Consider the following 17,054-nt stretch of genomic DNA (forward strand, 5'->3'; position numbering starts at 1 on the left):
CACAGAGAGAGTCTTCAATGCGGCAACGCAGGTAGTCACAGAGAGTCTAATTAATGGGGCATTCTGGTGGGCTATGGTAATGCGGACTTACCAAGCCACCTTCCTGGGCTGTTGAACTTATGGGAGTATTTATTGTGGGAGCAGTGTATTTGGAAGTGTAATCGAACTATGTTTTTAAAAAATATAATTTTTTTATTTTAAATTATTTTTTTTGGTGATTTTGAATCATTTTAATTCGTTGTTTTAATATGTTGATGTTGAAAATAAAATTTTAAAAATAAAAAATTATTTTAATATATTTTGAATGAAAAAAATTTAAAAAAGAACTTTTACTACTATAATCCCAGTTTCCACTTTCCAGAGTTTAGTTTCTTTGTTACGAGCTTTTGGGCCCTTCATGGAACCAACCAAGTAAAAACACAGTAATACTCCTAGTCATTGTGGGGCTTTTAAGCCTATTGAAGGACTCGGTGATCCACGCAAATTAATGCAGTAGGCCCATTCTAGGTAACAGAGCAGCCTACTTTCTGGCATGCTCAATTAATTTTTGCTGAATCTTCCCCTAAATGAATTCACTGAAGACCCACAGCCACCGGAACGTAAAAGAGTTTATATGCTCCGGCAAATACATTCTCCAGAGACCATTGACTACAATTTCTTTTTGTTGGGGCCATGTTAGCGTAGCATAATATGTTAAATCACTTCATATTCGAATTATTCATTATTCATTACCGTATCATCACCACCTCATTTCTGGGAAAAGAAAGAAAAAGTCAGAACAGCACAAGCTTTCATTATATATGCATTGGCAGGCATACATATACATAGATTATCCCTATAAAATTAGACATTTAATCACATAAAATAAATTAAAGGGAAGCAATTAATTAACTAGCTACAAGCTTTCATTGTCAGACGGAGTAAACGAAACAACAAAATCATTGGATAACAAGTGGGGTTTGAACTATACAAGCCGTAGATCCATGTCCCTTGAACAACCACTGGCGTTGTGCTGCATCAAATTGAATGAGCAAATTATCACAAAAACAAATAACAAGAACGCTGACCCAACTCCACACCCTATTCTTAAAACTAGAACGTATTTTAAAACTTAAACCGAGTCTGACCTCCTTGCGATCTAAATCACTTCTTAACCTAGCCCCCAATCCATCATCATCTATTTGATTCGGGAAATCACAAGGTTTGCTTTTAAATTGCAGTGTTGACACATTTCCAACACCCATGGGTAATTCCTCCCCATCCTCCACTAACTCGCCGCATGAAATACCAACTCCACCGTATTTAACGAAAGCAAATGAACCTCTGGTTGGATTAAAGCTAGCCCAGGGTTCAGGATTCTTAGCAAAAACAGCGATGCTGGTGTTCCATACGGTGTCCAATTTTCGAGAGGTACCAAGGTTCAACTCTTTGAAGGTTAAGGAAGACAAGTGGACGGAAAGACGCACCGTATGGGGTCCATGTCTTGCGTTCTCATAAGTGGCGAAGACAAGGAAAACCACGCAGGATAAACCAACCAGAACGCAAAACCCATATTTGCAAGCTGCCCGGGACAACATGTAGATCGCTCAAAGGGATGAACAAGGTTAATTGAGCCGGTCTCGACGGTTTTGAATATTGAGTTTGGAGAACAGAATGTTACAATGGATGGAGAGAAGAAAAATGGATCAAACGCAGGTGTTTTATGCTTGGGATGATTCGTTATGTTTGTATATCTGTATCTGCCATTTTCAGCTTATTTGTACACCCTTTTTTCGACCAAAAAAGAAGATGATGAAGAAGAAGAATATATGTATCTATCTGTCATTTTGTTACCAAACTGAATGGATTGCTTCCTTTTATTAACCTCGGAAAATACCATGCAATTACCTTCCAGGTTGTTAGCTTGGTAAGATTTCCTGTATTCCTGCTTCTTTTCACATAATTAAGAACTTGATCATTTGAGAACTTCCTTAACACAATGTGTGCTTGTATGGAATGGAAGTTGTATATTAAAAGCAGGGCCAAGTTTATTTATTTGTTAACATAAATGTATGTATATGTGTATTTTAATTAATTTTATAAGACTGAAGTTAATAATTATATAAATTTTTAATAATTTTAAAATTTATAGAACTTAAACTAATATTTTTAAAAGATAAACTTAATTATAACATAACCAATTAAACTAATTAAAGGGTGAAGTTTAATTTTACTGGTCATATTGTGCAGTATATGAACTGCTGGCCGGTTGCTCCCAAAACTGCAACAATATTCCATGATGGCCTCATCACGGCTTTCGGTGTCACCGTTGAAAAAAAAAAGGGACAACAGTCCCGACTCCTTTTATCAGTACGAACAATATGCATTTTCACCGGATCCTCCTCAACTTTTTAATCATTAGTTCTGTAAATTTGAAATAAGAAAATTATGTAAAAAATATTGATATGTTCATTAGCAATATATTAAACTAACCCCATTTATTTCTCATAATTTCTTTTTCAAAAGTGGTTTTTATTGAAAGTTAAAAGGAATTATTTTTTTTATTTTTGTCAATATCATAAAAAATAAGTTAAAAAACACTTTAATTTTTTTACTATGCCATGAAAAATAAGCTGAAAAATAATTTTTTAATTTTTTAAATTTATTAAAAATTAGAGATAAAAAATATCAGATAAAAAATCAGGGAATGAAATTAAAAAAAAATTCAATTTCATAAGTTATTTCAAATAAAACAAATAGTAAGAAAAAAAAAAAAACTAAATCTGACATATGAAAAAGTTAAAGAAGGATGAAGATGAAAAATCAAATTTTATAAATTATTTTTAAAAAATAAACAACAATTAAAATAATAAGAATCAAACCTAATAAATAAAAATGTTAAAATACAATTAAATTGAAAAAAAATTCAATTTAATAAATTATTTCAAATAAAATAAAATAAAAATAAAAAATAGAGGTCAAATCTGATACATAAAAGAAATTCAATTAACAAAAGGATAAGAGAAATATAAATAACAATCAGTAAAATAAGAATTTAATTTGATATAAAAATTAAATTAAATCAAATTCTAAAAGATGAAATTGAAAAAAAATATATAATAATACAAATATTGAGGATCAATTTGATATAATCAACAATTAAATAGCAAGATATTTTTTTAGTATTTTACAACTTCTAGAAAGTATGCTTCACTCAAAATAAAAATAAAATATTTTTCTAGAATCCAATAAAAAAAAAGACCGGAAAATATTTGTTATCGACCACTTTTGTAATAGTAACAAATATGAGAAAAATTTGAAAAATAATTCTAGGAAATCACTTTACGAAACAAATAGGGCATAAGAATTACAAATGCAGTATATATTTTCTTGGCTCATATTTTTCAGTTTTTTTTTTTTTTTTTGAAAGGAAACACAAAAGTACTTTAACCATGTGTCATAAGTGTTGTTGTTCATATTTTTCAATTTTGTGCACGCTAGTATTGTTTATATTAAAATAGATTTGAATTCTTCTAAAAGGAGGTTAATTTTATTATGATAAAAAGAAGCACTAATCTACTCTTACAATAGTTTTTAATTAAGGAAGTATAGCTGCCAAAATAATTGGTTTTTTACCAATTTGTTTTTCGTAGAAAAGCTCAAAATTGGACACAAATTATTTTGTGATGGTTGCAAAAAGCACGTCACAATTTAATTTTGTGACCAATTTCAATCTCAAAATTATTTTTTTTAAAAAGAAAAATCATGACTGAATCCGTCACAAATTAGATTTTTTTAGGGAATTTAAATTTTCAATTAAAATAATATATTTTTTTATTTATAGAAACAATATTTTTCATACAAGGATGTATTTTACAACAGTTTTAACAAAGCATGTATCTTTAAAAATCACAATTAAAAATATTTGTTTGAAATTTATTTTTTTTAATCAAAATTATAAAAACCAATACAATACCGATAATACCACCATGTAACTGGCAATTGAAAAGGTAATCAACTTTTGGTGGCCACGACAAATTGCTCGATCGTTGCTATTAACATCTTCCCCTGGATTTTATTCACTAAAATCGAATCATATCAGCCCCAGTCCAAAGGAATTACACGCGCTCTAATCAGTAAATTAAAAGCATGGTTGATATCGTGAAAGGCTGTTATTTTTTTTATTTGTAAATTCATTTATATAATTTACATTAAAATCATCTAAAAATATATAAAAAATAAATTTAAACAAAAAAAATTTAAATTTTTTCCTAAACAAACTCAAAATAAAATCATCTTCTTGCAGGAAACTCGTATATAGAAATAGAATTAGCAAAAGAAACAGAGCAATATTCCCACAACACATTAACTACCTTACAATGCAAGCATTACAACGTTGTTCTCTGATTAATTAGGTCTTATGTATAACCTTGTTTGTATCTGCGAAACAAGTCTTCTGTTTTGGCATTCCTAAAGGCACAGCAACCAATCAAGTAAACGCATATTAAGGCAATGAGAGTAATGAGCAGTACGACGTCTGCCCTTCTCCATTCCCTTTTCAAATTAGCCAATAATCCGGCCTTGCATGAATCGCAATTGTAGCAAAGTTGATTTTGGTCATTGTTCCATTTCAGGCAGTCCATATCTGCAGCAATGTTTATTGGACTAATCCAATATGTTGGGTTCACAAATGTATACCCACATTCGGTCGGGGGCTTACAGCATCCTGACTGTCAAGGATAAAAAAGCAAAAGAAAAAAAAAGGCATAAAGTTGAAGATAATCACATGATCGATGAGAGAATATAATCAACTTTATTATTCTTTTCTTCAATATTAGAAATTATCGCTAGCCGTAGATAAAAGTTATTCCTATATATGTTAGGGTCATCGAAACAAAAGCTAATTATTAAGAAATATATACACTTTAAAAAAGTATAACACTTAATAACTTCATGATTAAGTTTTCACCAAGAACAAAATTATATATGTTACGTTTTTGTTTTTTTAATATATTCGAAGAAGATATGATCATATCTCCTAATAATTCTAGTTAGAGGCTAAGAAAAATAATGTATTTTTTGGTAGCAAAAACAATGACTATCTAGAAAAACAAAAAAGATAAAGGATCATTTCCATTTATTAATTATAACTGGGTTTTTCTTCTTCTTCTTCTTTGATTTCCCTAAGAAAGTAGGAAGTTGCCTGCATGCACCCCATAGAAAGATCGGGTCCATGTTTGAAAGGCATCTTAATTTCTTCTAAATCGTCTGGTACATAATCAAAAATAGATAATCTAAGCAAGAAAATAACTTTAATAACCTGCAAGGGGCTAATATGAGCATTGAAGAAATCTTGAGCCATGTGATAACTCTGGTTCAACTCAGCACACGTATTAGAGGAGCTAAGGCAACCTCTTATCCGATCCCACTTATATGAACTATGAACCCTTCGGCGAAGCCAACCTGAAAAATCATCAAGACGATATTCCAAGTAGGCTCTACTCGGTGCAAGGTGGCCTGAGCCTCTAACAGTCACCATGTATATAAAAACCGTTAGACATGCGAGCAATATTATAAGGATGAGCATGGCAATGAGATAAAAGATAAGGAGCCAAGGGATTCTCCAGAAACCTCCTACAAAGCCTGCAAGAGCTACTTTCAGGATCAGCATTCCCAAGATAATGACAGGCCATTGTAGGATCTTGACACAAGAGTTGTCTGGTTCCGTTGCTAGCCAAATCCCAGCACCTATGACTGGGATGGAGAGAAGCATGGCGACAAAGTTGATAGCACCAATAACATTATTGCTTAGTGCCATTTTAGTGCGAGAGGATTCTCCGTGGTGATTTTGTTCTGGGTTTGGTTTCTTCCTGGACTCAGATAATGATCAGGACAAAAGAAAATGTGGAGTACCAGTGATGGATGTTGAAAAACAGCTACTACAGGATCTGCTTTAAGTCATATGGCCCGCCTGTTTTTAGTTCCTTTCTTTGGATCCATCCAAGCTACTAAAGCAAGCTACGATAATTTTTAAAATGTACATTTTTTTTTAGCTCTGCTATACTTTTCGGAAAGGGATACCGTGTACAAGTCAGGGAAGAAAAGAAAGAAACAGAACACATCATGAACAATTATTAATTAACAAAAATTAAAAGAAGAGGTGATTTTACTTTTCACCTCTTTACTTACGAAATTGATTCCTAGAACAGAGCTTTGCTTTTTTAAAAATCTTTTTTTGTTTAATCTAGTTTATTTTTTAATTTTTAATTTTAATATTGAATTTATATTTTATTTTAATTTACTTTCTATAAAGTTATCATAATCTCATAATCTAGATCACTGGTTTAACTGATTAATCCTGGTTGACTTAAAGTTTATCTTGTCATTTTATTCAATTGATTTTTTTTTAATTTTATCATTTAATATTGAATTAATTAAAAATTAGATTTTATAATTTATTTTTAATTTGCTTTCTATGAGGTTATCTCGATCTCATGATATTAGATACTTTGTTAAAATAATACTATAATATAATTCATATGATGTATTTTTTAACTTCTTGTAAGGTATTTTGTTAAGTATATAATTACCCATTAGAATTGCTACCTCTTATCAGTTTTGAGGTGATCTTAAATTTATCAATGTGGTGTTCATTATTTTTTTTAAAGGTTCAATTCTTATGTTTTGCAATGTCATTTTATTATAGTGAATAAGAAGATGTAGTTTGGTGAATAATATCATTTTAAAAATATAATTTATCAAATAGTGCTTCGTATTCTTATTATCTTTATATATATTCTTTTTAAGTTATTTTTAATTAAGTTATTTTTAATTTTGTTCTGTTTTAATATTTCAAGAGCTTTAATCTCTACTCTTAAATAAATAGATATATAAATATTTTGTGCAATTAACTATAAAATAATATAATAATTTCCTGCTTATACAGCCTTAAAAATGGACACACACACACACTACATTTTAAATTTATGATTGCATAATCGAAGTTCTTTTCCACCTCTTTTTTAAGCAGCGCTTTTCTAAGTTTCTTTGCTGGAACATGACTTTAGGTGCTGCTACCGCATTCATCTTTCTTTTCTTTTCTTTTTCATTTCTTTCACTTTGTACCATCGACATTGGTTGCTCAATCGGTGCTTAGCTGTTAGAATTGAACTACCTGTTAAAACTACCCATGTTTGAGTAAATGAGGAAGAATGCTTGTTTGAGCAAGCTGGAACTTCGTTTTGAGGTCTTTAAGGCTTTTATTAAAATTCAATATTGCCTTCTTCATGCATGCATGTGAAAAGAAATTATGAGGGGCTACCAGCGTATTGCTCCTCTAACCACATAAATATGGGTCTATGGGAAACACGGTATGAAGATGCCAGAACCCTTGTCAGAAACTCATGGTTAAATCTCAATTTTAGCCAGGGATGGAAAATTTTGGATGGAGGCCTCCCCTATTAGGTTAGCCATCCTCTAGATGTAAAATCCAGAAGAGCTGTATAATGTCGTTATGGAATTCTCCCCTTCAACGATGAAGAATAATTGGGGACCAAATTGAAAGAAAAGAAAGCATTTTAAAGCCTGTGTTTAATATCTGCGTACTTGATTTTCGGCATGTTCCTTGCATCCGCTAATTAAATTATTTAGGTGCTGCTAAACAAGTATTCCAAAAAGGTTGGATTGAAAAATAAATGATTAAACCGCAATATATTGATTCAAAATCTTCATATCTCTTATGTGCTTGTAGTTAGCAAGGCTTACGATGAGATTTTATTGCCTTCTAAAATTCCGTTCTTGCAGGTAACTTGCGGTTGCAGTGTTGCCTCTTTCAAGGTTCTTGTAAGTGCCCTGTTTCATAGGAATGTTGACTTGTGTCTTGTCTTCAATACCGAATGAGTGGAACAATAAAGAATTTCTTCTTCTAATATCTATAATCGTTGAAGATAAATTTTCTTTATGCTATTAAAATAAATGTTCTAATTTTAATCAATCCCTTTATCTAATTCTAAGAGGTTGGGGTGTGATTAGCAAGGTCCCAAGTTAATTTTTTTACAAGAAGAAGGAAAAGGAGAATAGATTCAATTGATAGGCTGGTAAAAGCTGTTTGAACAATCGACACTTGATGAAGTAAGTGTTTTGGCATTCAGATAATTCCTTGCTACTTAGAGTTTTGTCATGGGTCCCCGCAGTTGTCATACGTTTGCTTTAATCTGTGCTGTTCTTTGCTGCTAACTTGCTGTGATTGATTCTGACTGAACTGGAACTTGAGATTACTGTCATTATGACTACCTTGTTTTGTCTACTTGTGCTGTCATTATGACTGAATTAGCACTCCAATAAAACTTGCAAATGGTGATAGTCATTCTTATTATGGTTTGAAATCTATTATGATCATCTATATCCTTCTGATGCTGCTTATACTTTGATTTCAATATTATGATTTGAAATTAAGTAGTTATTTTCTTCTCTGTTAAGTTGACTGGAATCTCATGCTCCATCTGAAGATGGACTTTACACATTAGAGGTTCGAGCTTATCTTGATGTTGTTGGTAGCTAATTTTTGTTTTTCACTTGATGATCAGGGCAGATTGAAGAAAGAAAAAGGGGGTACTGTTGCGTTCTGTTGTGTCTCATAATTAAAAAGACTGAATGAGAGATAGAATCAAGATTTGTTGAGGTATCTTTCTTCTAGCTGTTTGCTTGTGGGCATCACAGGATGTTTAGATGAAGTCAGTTTGGAACTTCATGTAAGATGATAATCCAGTCTTTTAGTAGCATGAATTAGCATAAAAGACAAGCCATTAAAGGTATAGAGTTGGTGTGGCTTTGGAGATGGGGAGGAAGTTGTCCCTTAAATTTATATCCCTATTATTTTTGTGTTTTTAAAGTATTTTTTTTATTTTTTCCATTACTTCAAATTAATTTTTTTTTTGCTTTACAAGACTTTAAGATTTCTATCTCATTATCAGCGAGCACAATACCCTCATAAATGCATAATTTTTAGCTAGTTTTTCCCTAGTTTCGAGCAATCATATCGAATATACATATGCCCTTACATCTAAGTTTATGTTTTTTAGATAGGATTCTCTAAGTTGATTGTATCCTATATATTATTCCTTCCATTGTTGCATATTATCTATCCTGATTGTGTCGAATCCCTCCGATTCTTTATATACTCTTGCGACCACATGGCATTTAAAACGACATGATCTTCCCTAAGGATCATATGCTCTTTCTCTCTCTCAAAAGATGGGTGGTTCTTGCTGGTTAGAGAGGTTCAATGCCATCTTGATCCTAGTCAGCATCAACAGGTATTTTTTGTTGGTTACTTGATGACCCGGAAAACGTTGAGGAAAGTGAAGGAGGTGGCTTCATTTTCAAATAGCATAGATCTGTGATTAAAAATCGAACACATGATTGCTGAAGCCCCGTTTATGTCGAGATACCTTGCTTGTTTCTAATTGCCATGGGCATCATGGGGGAGTTGAGATGCGTGTTTTTGGGACTTCATAGAAACCTGCAAATCGCTATGATGATTAATAATCTAATATTAGTACACACACACACACACGTATAAGGTTATTATAAGGTCACTAAGGGTGTGGAAATGGGTGACTTTGGAGAAGGGAAAGTAGAGCACTCGAGAAAGTGAAAATGAAAAGAAGTGAAAAGGTCCACAAGGCTAAGTAAGAGGTGGTTGCTTGTTGAGAAGGAAACAGAGTTCTTGGTTCTCACACACATGCCGCTTTTAAGTTTGTTCTGTTGACTGAAAACTGCGCTAATGCAATTACATATCTCAGTAGTAGAGTAATTAAGGTTGTCAAAAATGTTTTTTTTTACACCACATAAAATATATAATATAAACTCGGATTATAAATTTGAATCATAAAATCACAAGAAAAATATTTTAACTAATTATATATTGACAATTTCAGTCAAGTAGTAAATAATAATATAACATAATTAAAATAAAAGTGAAATAAACAATACAAATATCTAAACATCTTAAAATATATAATTCAAATAGTAATTCATACATGGTTTAAATAACTTAAAAATACGAAAAGAAAAAAATAAGATTGAACAACTATGTTTTATTGACAGTTTCAGAGCATTTTCTAGAGGACAGGTCTTGAAACACATTGCAGACAACTAGTGAGATGATAAAACATTCTAAGGTATATCACCAACTTAAAAAAAAATTAACACAGACCAATATAGTGAACCCGTGAAAACAAAAACAAAATGTACAAAATGACATCAATTTAATCTCAGTGCCACCTCATCCTTCCACCTTTTTATGTTAGTAACAAGTCCTAGAAATAATGTCCAAATATCCCACCAAGCAAGACATGTATTTCAAGTTCTCTCTGAGTATTTGTTGTCCTCTCTCTTTATAGTTAACAAATGATTAGTCTAAAACACAGTATTTCTCTCTATATAAGTATTCCTATCTCTTATTTTACTCATTTGATTCCTCACCATCAACCTCTGTCTTTCCATGATTTCGATCCTCCGATCATGCTTTCCCAGGCCTAAAATACAGTATAAGGCTTTCCCATACCCAAGATCCTCTAATGCTGGTGTTAGTCTGCTAAGATTGAAAATTTAAGATTTGGGCAACGAAGAAAGGGGAGACTGGGGAGTGGGGACTATGTAGTGGAGTGTCAGAGGACTCGGACAGGGAGTCAGTAAATTTTTTAACTTTTGCGGGTTAAAACTCGAAATCGGTCAAACTCAGTCAAAATCGATCAAACTCGTAAAATCGGTCTGATTTTACCGATTTAACCGAGTTTGACCGATTTCGAGTTTTAACCCGATTTGACACGTTATATACATGTTGACTCGTAAAATCGTAAGATTTTAAGAGTCAACTCGCGATTTTAACAACCTTGAGAGTAGTTTTTGTTGTATTCTCGCGCTGACTCTCAAGTAACATACAAGCTTGTTTGTTTTGTTCGATGAAAAGTGATTCTTAAAAAAATATTTTTTAAATTTTTATTTATTATTAGAAAAATTAATTAATAAAAAATATGAAAAATATAGCTTGGCTTTTAGAAAAATATTTTCGTTTTATTTTGAACCAAAAAAACTTTCCAATAGAAGTTTTATAAATTTCTTGTTATTGTTAATTATCTCAAATTTGGTTCTTAATTTTTTGATTGCTATATATTTTGTTTTACTTTTTTTTTAGAAAGTATTTTTCTTTTATTTTGGATGGAAAACTGTAGAAGTTTCATAAATGTCTTATTATTTATTGATTATCTCAAATTTGATTCTTAATCTCTTGATTGCTATATATTTTGTTTTATTTTTTTTAATTTCATCTTTTAGAATTTGATTTAATTTGATTTTTGTATAAACCTTTATTCTCATTCTTTTTATTGTTATTTGCTCTTCTCTTGTCATTTCTTAATTGAATTTTTTTATCTATCATATTTGGTCTGTATTCTTCTTATTGCTATTTATTTTGATTTGAAATAATTTGTGAAATTGTAATTTTTTTTAATTTCATCATTTTTTATTTTTTATTTGTCAGATTTGATCTTTATTATTTTAATTTTTATTTATTTTATTTGGAATAATTTAAGAAATTATATTTTTTTAATTTCATCCTCCAACTTTTTTATATGTAAGATTTGATCCTTGTTCTTTTAATAAACTTGAAGAAAAATAAAACATTAATAAGTTATTTTTCATGATTCAGTCAAATACTGGAAAGTTTTTTCTAACTCATTTCTCATTACACTATTAAACATCGAAAAATAATTTACTTTTCAGAAATTTACTTTAAAAAAAAACTATTTTTCAACAAACAAACATGATCTAAGTGTCATGACGAGTAAGCTATCTATATCCGGCTGTATTGTTCAATGAAACTTCATTGTTGATAAAATAAATAAATAACTGGATTTCATGTTAGTTTACAGTGATTTCCAAGCATTTTTTGTTGAGTTTACAGTAATTTAAATTTTTTTGTGTTTCAAGGTGTATTTTGATTAAAACATTGTATAATCTATAGAAGGTATAATATTCTGTTTATAAAAAAAACTTCATAACTCTAGTTATAACTGATTTGATTTAATTTTTCTATGACTAATTTTTCAATGTAATTATTATTTTTTCATCGTTAAAAATATAGAACATAATATATATTAGTCTTAATAATTATAATTAACATCCAGTTTTATAATTAGAATATCAATTAAGAATATTTAAGAACAATGTTTTAATGCAATAAAAATCTCATAATTATAATCAATTTATAATTTTATTTGTCATATATTTTTATTCTAAGAATTTTTTTTGTTATCAAACATAAATAAATATTAAAAATAAATAATATACTTATTGATAATAAATATATTTTTACATAAATCTCGCACAACCAAATGTTTAGCTGTATTACATATGCTCTAATACTATGTCCCTAGGACCTTGTTTTTTTTTTTTTTTAATGAATGTCTCAAAGTCTCAGCAGGAACCAATAGCTAAATTCTGTCTTGTTGATATATTAGGCCCCACTATTGCTGAAAGCCTGAGTCACCACCGTTGAACGATAAAAGAAAACGATGCTAATTTTAATTAAAATGGGAAAATATATGCTCAATATCTCCGGTGGAATCTAAAGACAATTTGCTTTGGTCCACAAAGCGGTGCTTCGATGCACTGAGAGTAGAAAATGGAACCTTAGAGTGAGTTGAATAATTATGTCTTTGTCTCCCCTCGAGTATTCTTCTTTTCTTTCCTGTATTGTGGCCCCTTTCACTCTTCCCATATCACGCAATAGAAATTAGAAAGCCTGCCACCAACACTTGAACAAAGATTGGGAAAAATAAATAAGAGGAAAATTCAAGAGGATTAATTACAGTGATCACAGTATCCCACAACCTCCACTCTGAGAAATTCTTTGTGGCCTCATTCTGCGTAGCTGCCTGCCTGCCAGGAGGGAAAAAGATTTGATGACGGCGGACTGCACTTGCGATGGTGGTAATGGAAAATCTAGGAGAATTGTTGGCTACTGATATTTACTTTGGACAGACGTAGGCATACATGCAAGTGATTAAATGGGGGAAAGGAGTTCCCATGCTACACACTCACCCCAACTGCACCAGTTTTGAACAATAGTAAAAGCATTGATTACTTTAATGAACTCTCCAACCAATTCCATCCCCTTAGTCAACAAACCATTATCTCCCAGAGAAAAAGAAAGAAAAAAAAAAAAGATGGTACCAAAGAAAAGAAAAGGCGATGAACAAGAAAAAGAAGAGAAAAAGAAAGAATTCCCATCAACACTCTTTCCTTTGCTTTCCATGTAAGCCTCTTTCCCTGCTTTTCGAACCTCACTCTTCTGTGGTATCCGAAATTTTAATCTCTTGAACTCTCTCTGTGCTTGCTGTTCTGTCTTCTCCTAACCTAGATAATACAACATCAGTTCGTAATATCTTGCTCATAAGCAGCTCATCATCATTAATAAGAAACACTCCAGCCATCCTTTCCAAATACACTTCTAAGGTAATCTCTCTTTTATCTTTCATCTTCTTCTTCTTCTTTTCGCATCAAATCAATATCATTGGTTTTATGAAATTATTTTCAAACCAATTCTTACCAAAAAAAATTTTGTTTCACTGTTTCTTCCACCAAGTTACGAAGAAAGTTCTATTTTTTTTCAGGCTCTTCTGTTTAAAGGTCCAACACAAATATGGTCCAAATGATTTTCTTCTCGCATTTCTAGCATAATACTAGGTGGTAGAATGTATGCATCATGTCAGAAATGCTAATAGTTTAGAGTCATATAGTTTGTAAAGCTTGCCATGGCATCTCTAGACGCCCCCCAAACTTGGATTCCACACGTGAACATTAAAGACTGTTCTCAAGGATTTTGTAGCTTATACTGCCCACAATGGTGTTACATCATCTCCCCTCCTCCGCCTCCCTTTGAGTTCCCTGATGACGATTCGAGTCCAATTTTTTCTCCTCTTGTCATTGCCATTATAGGCATACTGGCCAGTGCTTTCCTTCTAGTATGTTACTACACCATCATATCTAAATATTGTGGAAACGATTATTCGGCAAGGAGAAGGGATCAAAATCATGGACAAAATGAGGAATTTGAGGACGATCACAACTCATCTCTCCACGAGCCTTGGCATGCTGCAACAACTGGCGTTGATGAGGCTCTTATAAGGTCCATCACAGTTTGCAAGTACAAAAAGGGAGATGGTTTGATTGAAGGGACAGATTGCTCAGTTTGTCTAAGTGAGTTTGAAGAAGATGAGAGCATAAGGCTTTTGCCAAAGTGTAGCCATGCTTTCCATGTCCCTTGCATTGATACATGGCTTCGCTCTCACTCGAATTGCCCACTATGCCGTGCCAACATAGTCTTCTTTAGTGCTTCCCTGCCTCAATTGCCTCCTCCAGTGACAGAAACTCCTCAAGGCAATGAATCTTTGCAAGAAAGCCAACGAGCTAATGAGAATGTGTCGGTTACACAAGACACGGAAAGGGTTGCTAGAGATGAGCAAGCGACACAGAATCTTGCAGGGGTTCCAAAGACTCCGTCACGAGTGTTTAGAGATTCGGGGAACTTGGAAGAGAGAGATATCATAATTGAGATGCGAGATATAGATAGATATCAACGCATTAGGAGATCATTTTCAATGGATCATCCATGTCAAAGCCACACTTCCATCGCTGAAATTATTCGGATGAATCAGGATGAAGTTGTTCCAGTAGAAGACTGTTCGGGAGACGTTGGATCATCGAAACATTCAGCAGAAATCAGCAAATGCGTGTCTAGCAGCTGCAGAAGAGTCTTGAATTGTGTACTCAATCCTGTTACCATGAAGAGATCATTTTCTAGTGGAAGATTCTTTCTCACTGGGCATGGAAGAATGCGTGACACCATAAGTCTTGTTTAAACAAAAACTCTTTTTTTTTTTTTCCATTGATGGTTATATTTTCCATTAATCAATGTTATGATAAAGTTCTGTAAGCGTGAGAATTGTGTTCCAATGTATAAAATTGACGAGGGACATATCTATATATCTTGCAAATCTTGTTTGTTCTCTATGGTTCATTGGTTTATTTGCTAACAGCTACGATGCAACCAGTTCCCATTTTTTCCTGTTTTTAACTCGTTGCTCGAAGCTCAATTATGCTAAATCTGCCATTGAAAGTATGGTTTGGATAATGGTGAGTGAGATATCGGCATGCAGTATCAACTAGATCATTGTATTTAGATAAATTAATAGAATTAATGCATAAGCTTTAAATCCATTAATTCAAAAGAAGTTTGTCTATAAACTTATGCTCAGAACATCAGTACTTCCACAAATCTCCATTCACGCACCCGAAATCTATGAACTCCACCTCAAGTCTTGAAAAAAGATAGTTATCGTTACGATGATTTTCTCAAGTTCTCTCAACATAGCCAAATTAACTGAAACACTAACCATCTTTATATGTAAGATCTTGATGTAGATAAACTAATACTAGCCTGGAAAGAAAAATTAAAATGCCGTGGCATTTTTCTCTCCCAATTCGGTAAATGATGTGAAAGAAGAGAGAAGATAGGGATGGGAGGCTGGCCTCAGCGGATCAAGGCCCGCTAGACATTATTACCTCGGTGCCTTTAATTATAGTGTTGACGAAAGGTGGCTGCAGAAGTCAAAAAACACTTGAACAGTTTCACATGAAATTAACTAGTGAATCAGCTTAGCAGTGTGAAATATTTTGACAAAGGATAAAAATAAAATGCCATGCTTTAGAACAAAGGAAGCCAACTTTCTTTTCCCTCTGGTCTTGGTTCCATGTGCCTAAAGCATAAACCTTAGAATTAGAACAATGAAACTAGATTTCGAAGTGAGATTTGGGAGGAGGAGCTTGGGGTTGAAGTATGCTATCCCTCTACTATAATTGTGATATATATATATAAAAAAAAAAGGCTCCAAAAAATTTGTGAGCCTTGGATCATGATTTTAATATTTAACGACTCGTGTACGTTTAAAGTTTTTTTTTTTTTCCTTAACGTTTAGTGTCATGAATTTAAAATTCAAGTGGGATAAAAAGGATAGAAGGAAAAAAAAGAAGAAAAAAAAAGGAAAGGGGAAACCATGCTCATAAATAGACATGCCAGGCTGGGGTATGGTTCTGAATGGGTCACTGGGAATGAGATGGTATGTCTATCAATAAAACCGCAACTGGTTTATTTTTGTTATTGGGGGCCTAATGGGCTCATTCGGTCCTATATAAATGGGCTGTACTGTAATCTGTCTCAAGGGCTTTACTGTCGATGGAGTTTTCTTTCTATTACTGCATATGAAAATTGGAATAGCTGCGGCGGTGTGGACCTTATATTAGTTAGAACATGTATTCTTTCTTCCCCTTTTAGATCAGTGTTATCTCACCGGGCCCATGTAATGAGTTGGCTTGCAGCCTAACTTGTGTTAAGTTTAAAAGGATAAATTCAGTTGACCCATCTAACCCAATTTCATATAAATTTAATAGGGTCAACGCTTTGTTTATATATATATATATATGAAAATAACCTTGTTATAGTTTTTCGTTAAAAAAAAATGAATTGACTTATGAGTGGAAGTCCCATTTATTTAAACTCTTTATAATTTATATCTTAGGTTTGAGTCTGATAATTATATTTAAATTTATCAAAAAATAATATAAAAGTATTTGTTAGAAACTCTAACATCTTAAAATTTTTAAATTAATATAATTTTTTAATATCATATCAAAGATTTTCTAATCAAGTAGGTAGTTAGAAGCTATAATCTCTCTTATTAAATTAATAAATCCATACAAGTTTGAAACAAAAACATTTTGGATAGATTTTTTTTTTTGACAGGACCATACAAAAAGATATCTCCATTTATTTTTATTTTTATTTTTATTTTTTGCTTTCATAGGACTACTTGATAAGGTAACTTTTCTATTTTTCTATTAATGAAATTAGAGTTATTTTGTAAATTATTCAACTGCAATCTACTTCAATAGAAAAGGGAAAAAAAGAAAGAAAAAACCTACGAATACTCAATTGTTAGAAAAACTTGCATGTG

The 17,054-nt window shown here is 32.0% G+C and overlaps 2 protein-coding genes across 2 annotated transcripts; one reads left to right on the plus strand and one right to left on the minus strand.

Annotated features, from left to right (window-relative positions):
- Window positions 1-4,276: 4,276 nt before the first annotated feature.
- LOC7491861 (protein TORNADO 2) lies at window positions 4,277-5,959 on the minus strand. Its single transcript, XM_002304302.4, has 2 exons — window positions 5,300-5,959; window positions 4,277-4,709 (listed from the first exon to the last, which is right to left on the minus strand). The coding sequence occupies exons 1-2, from the start codon at window positions 5,795-5,797 to the stop codon at window positions 4,398-4,400; spliced, it is 810 nt and encodes a 269-aa protein (XP_002304338.3). The 5' UTR covers window positions 5,798-5,959; the 3' UTR covers window positions 4,277-4,397.
- A 6,923-nt stretch (window positions 5,960-12,882) lies between these two features.
- On the plus strand, window positions 12,883-15,054 carry LOC7491862 (E3 ubiquitin-protein ligase Os04g0590900). The gene is made up of 2 exons (XM_024596743.2): window positions 12,883-13,497; window positions 13,628-15,054. Exon 2 carries the CDS (start codon window positions 13,797-13,799, stop codon window positions 14,901-14,903), a length of 1,107 nt encoding a protein of 368 aa, XP_024452511.2. The 5' UTR covers window positions 12,883-13,497; window positions 13,628-13,796; the 3' UTR covers window positions 14,904-15,054.
- The last annotated feature ends 2,000 nt before the right edge of the window (window positions 15,055-17,054 follow it).

Source organism: Populus trichocarpa, chromosome 3, assembly GCF_000002775.5.
Source record: "Populus trichocarpa isolate Nisqually-1 chromosome 3, P.trichocarpa_v4.1, whole genome shotgun sequence".
In the NCBI taxonomy this organism is placed as follows: domain Eukaryota; kingdom Viridiplantae; phylum Streptophyta; class Magnoliopsida; order Malpighiales; family Salicaceae; genus Populus; species Populus trichocarpa.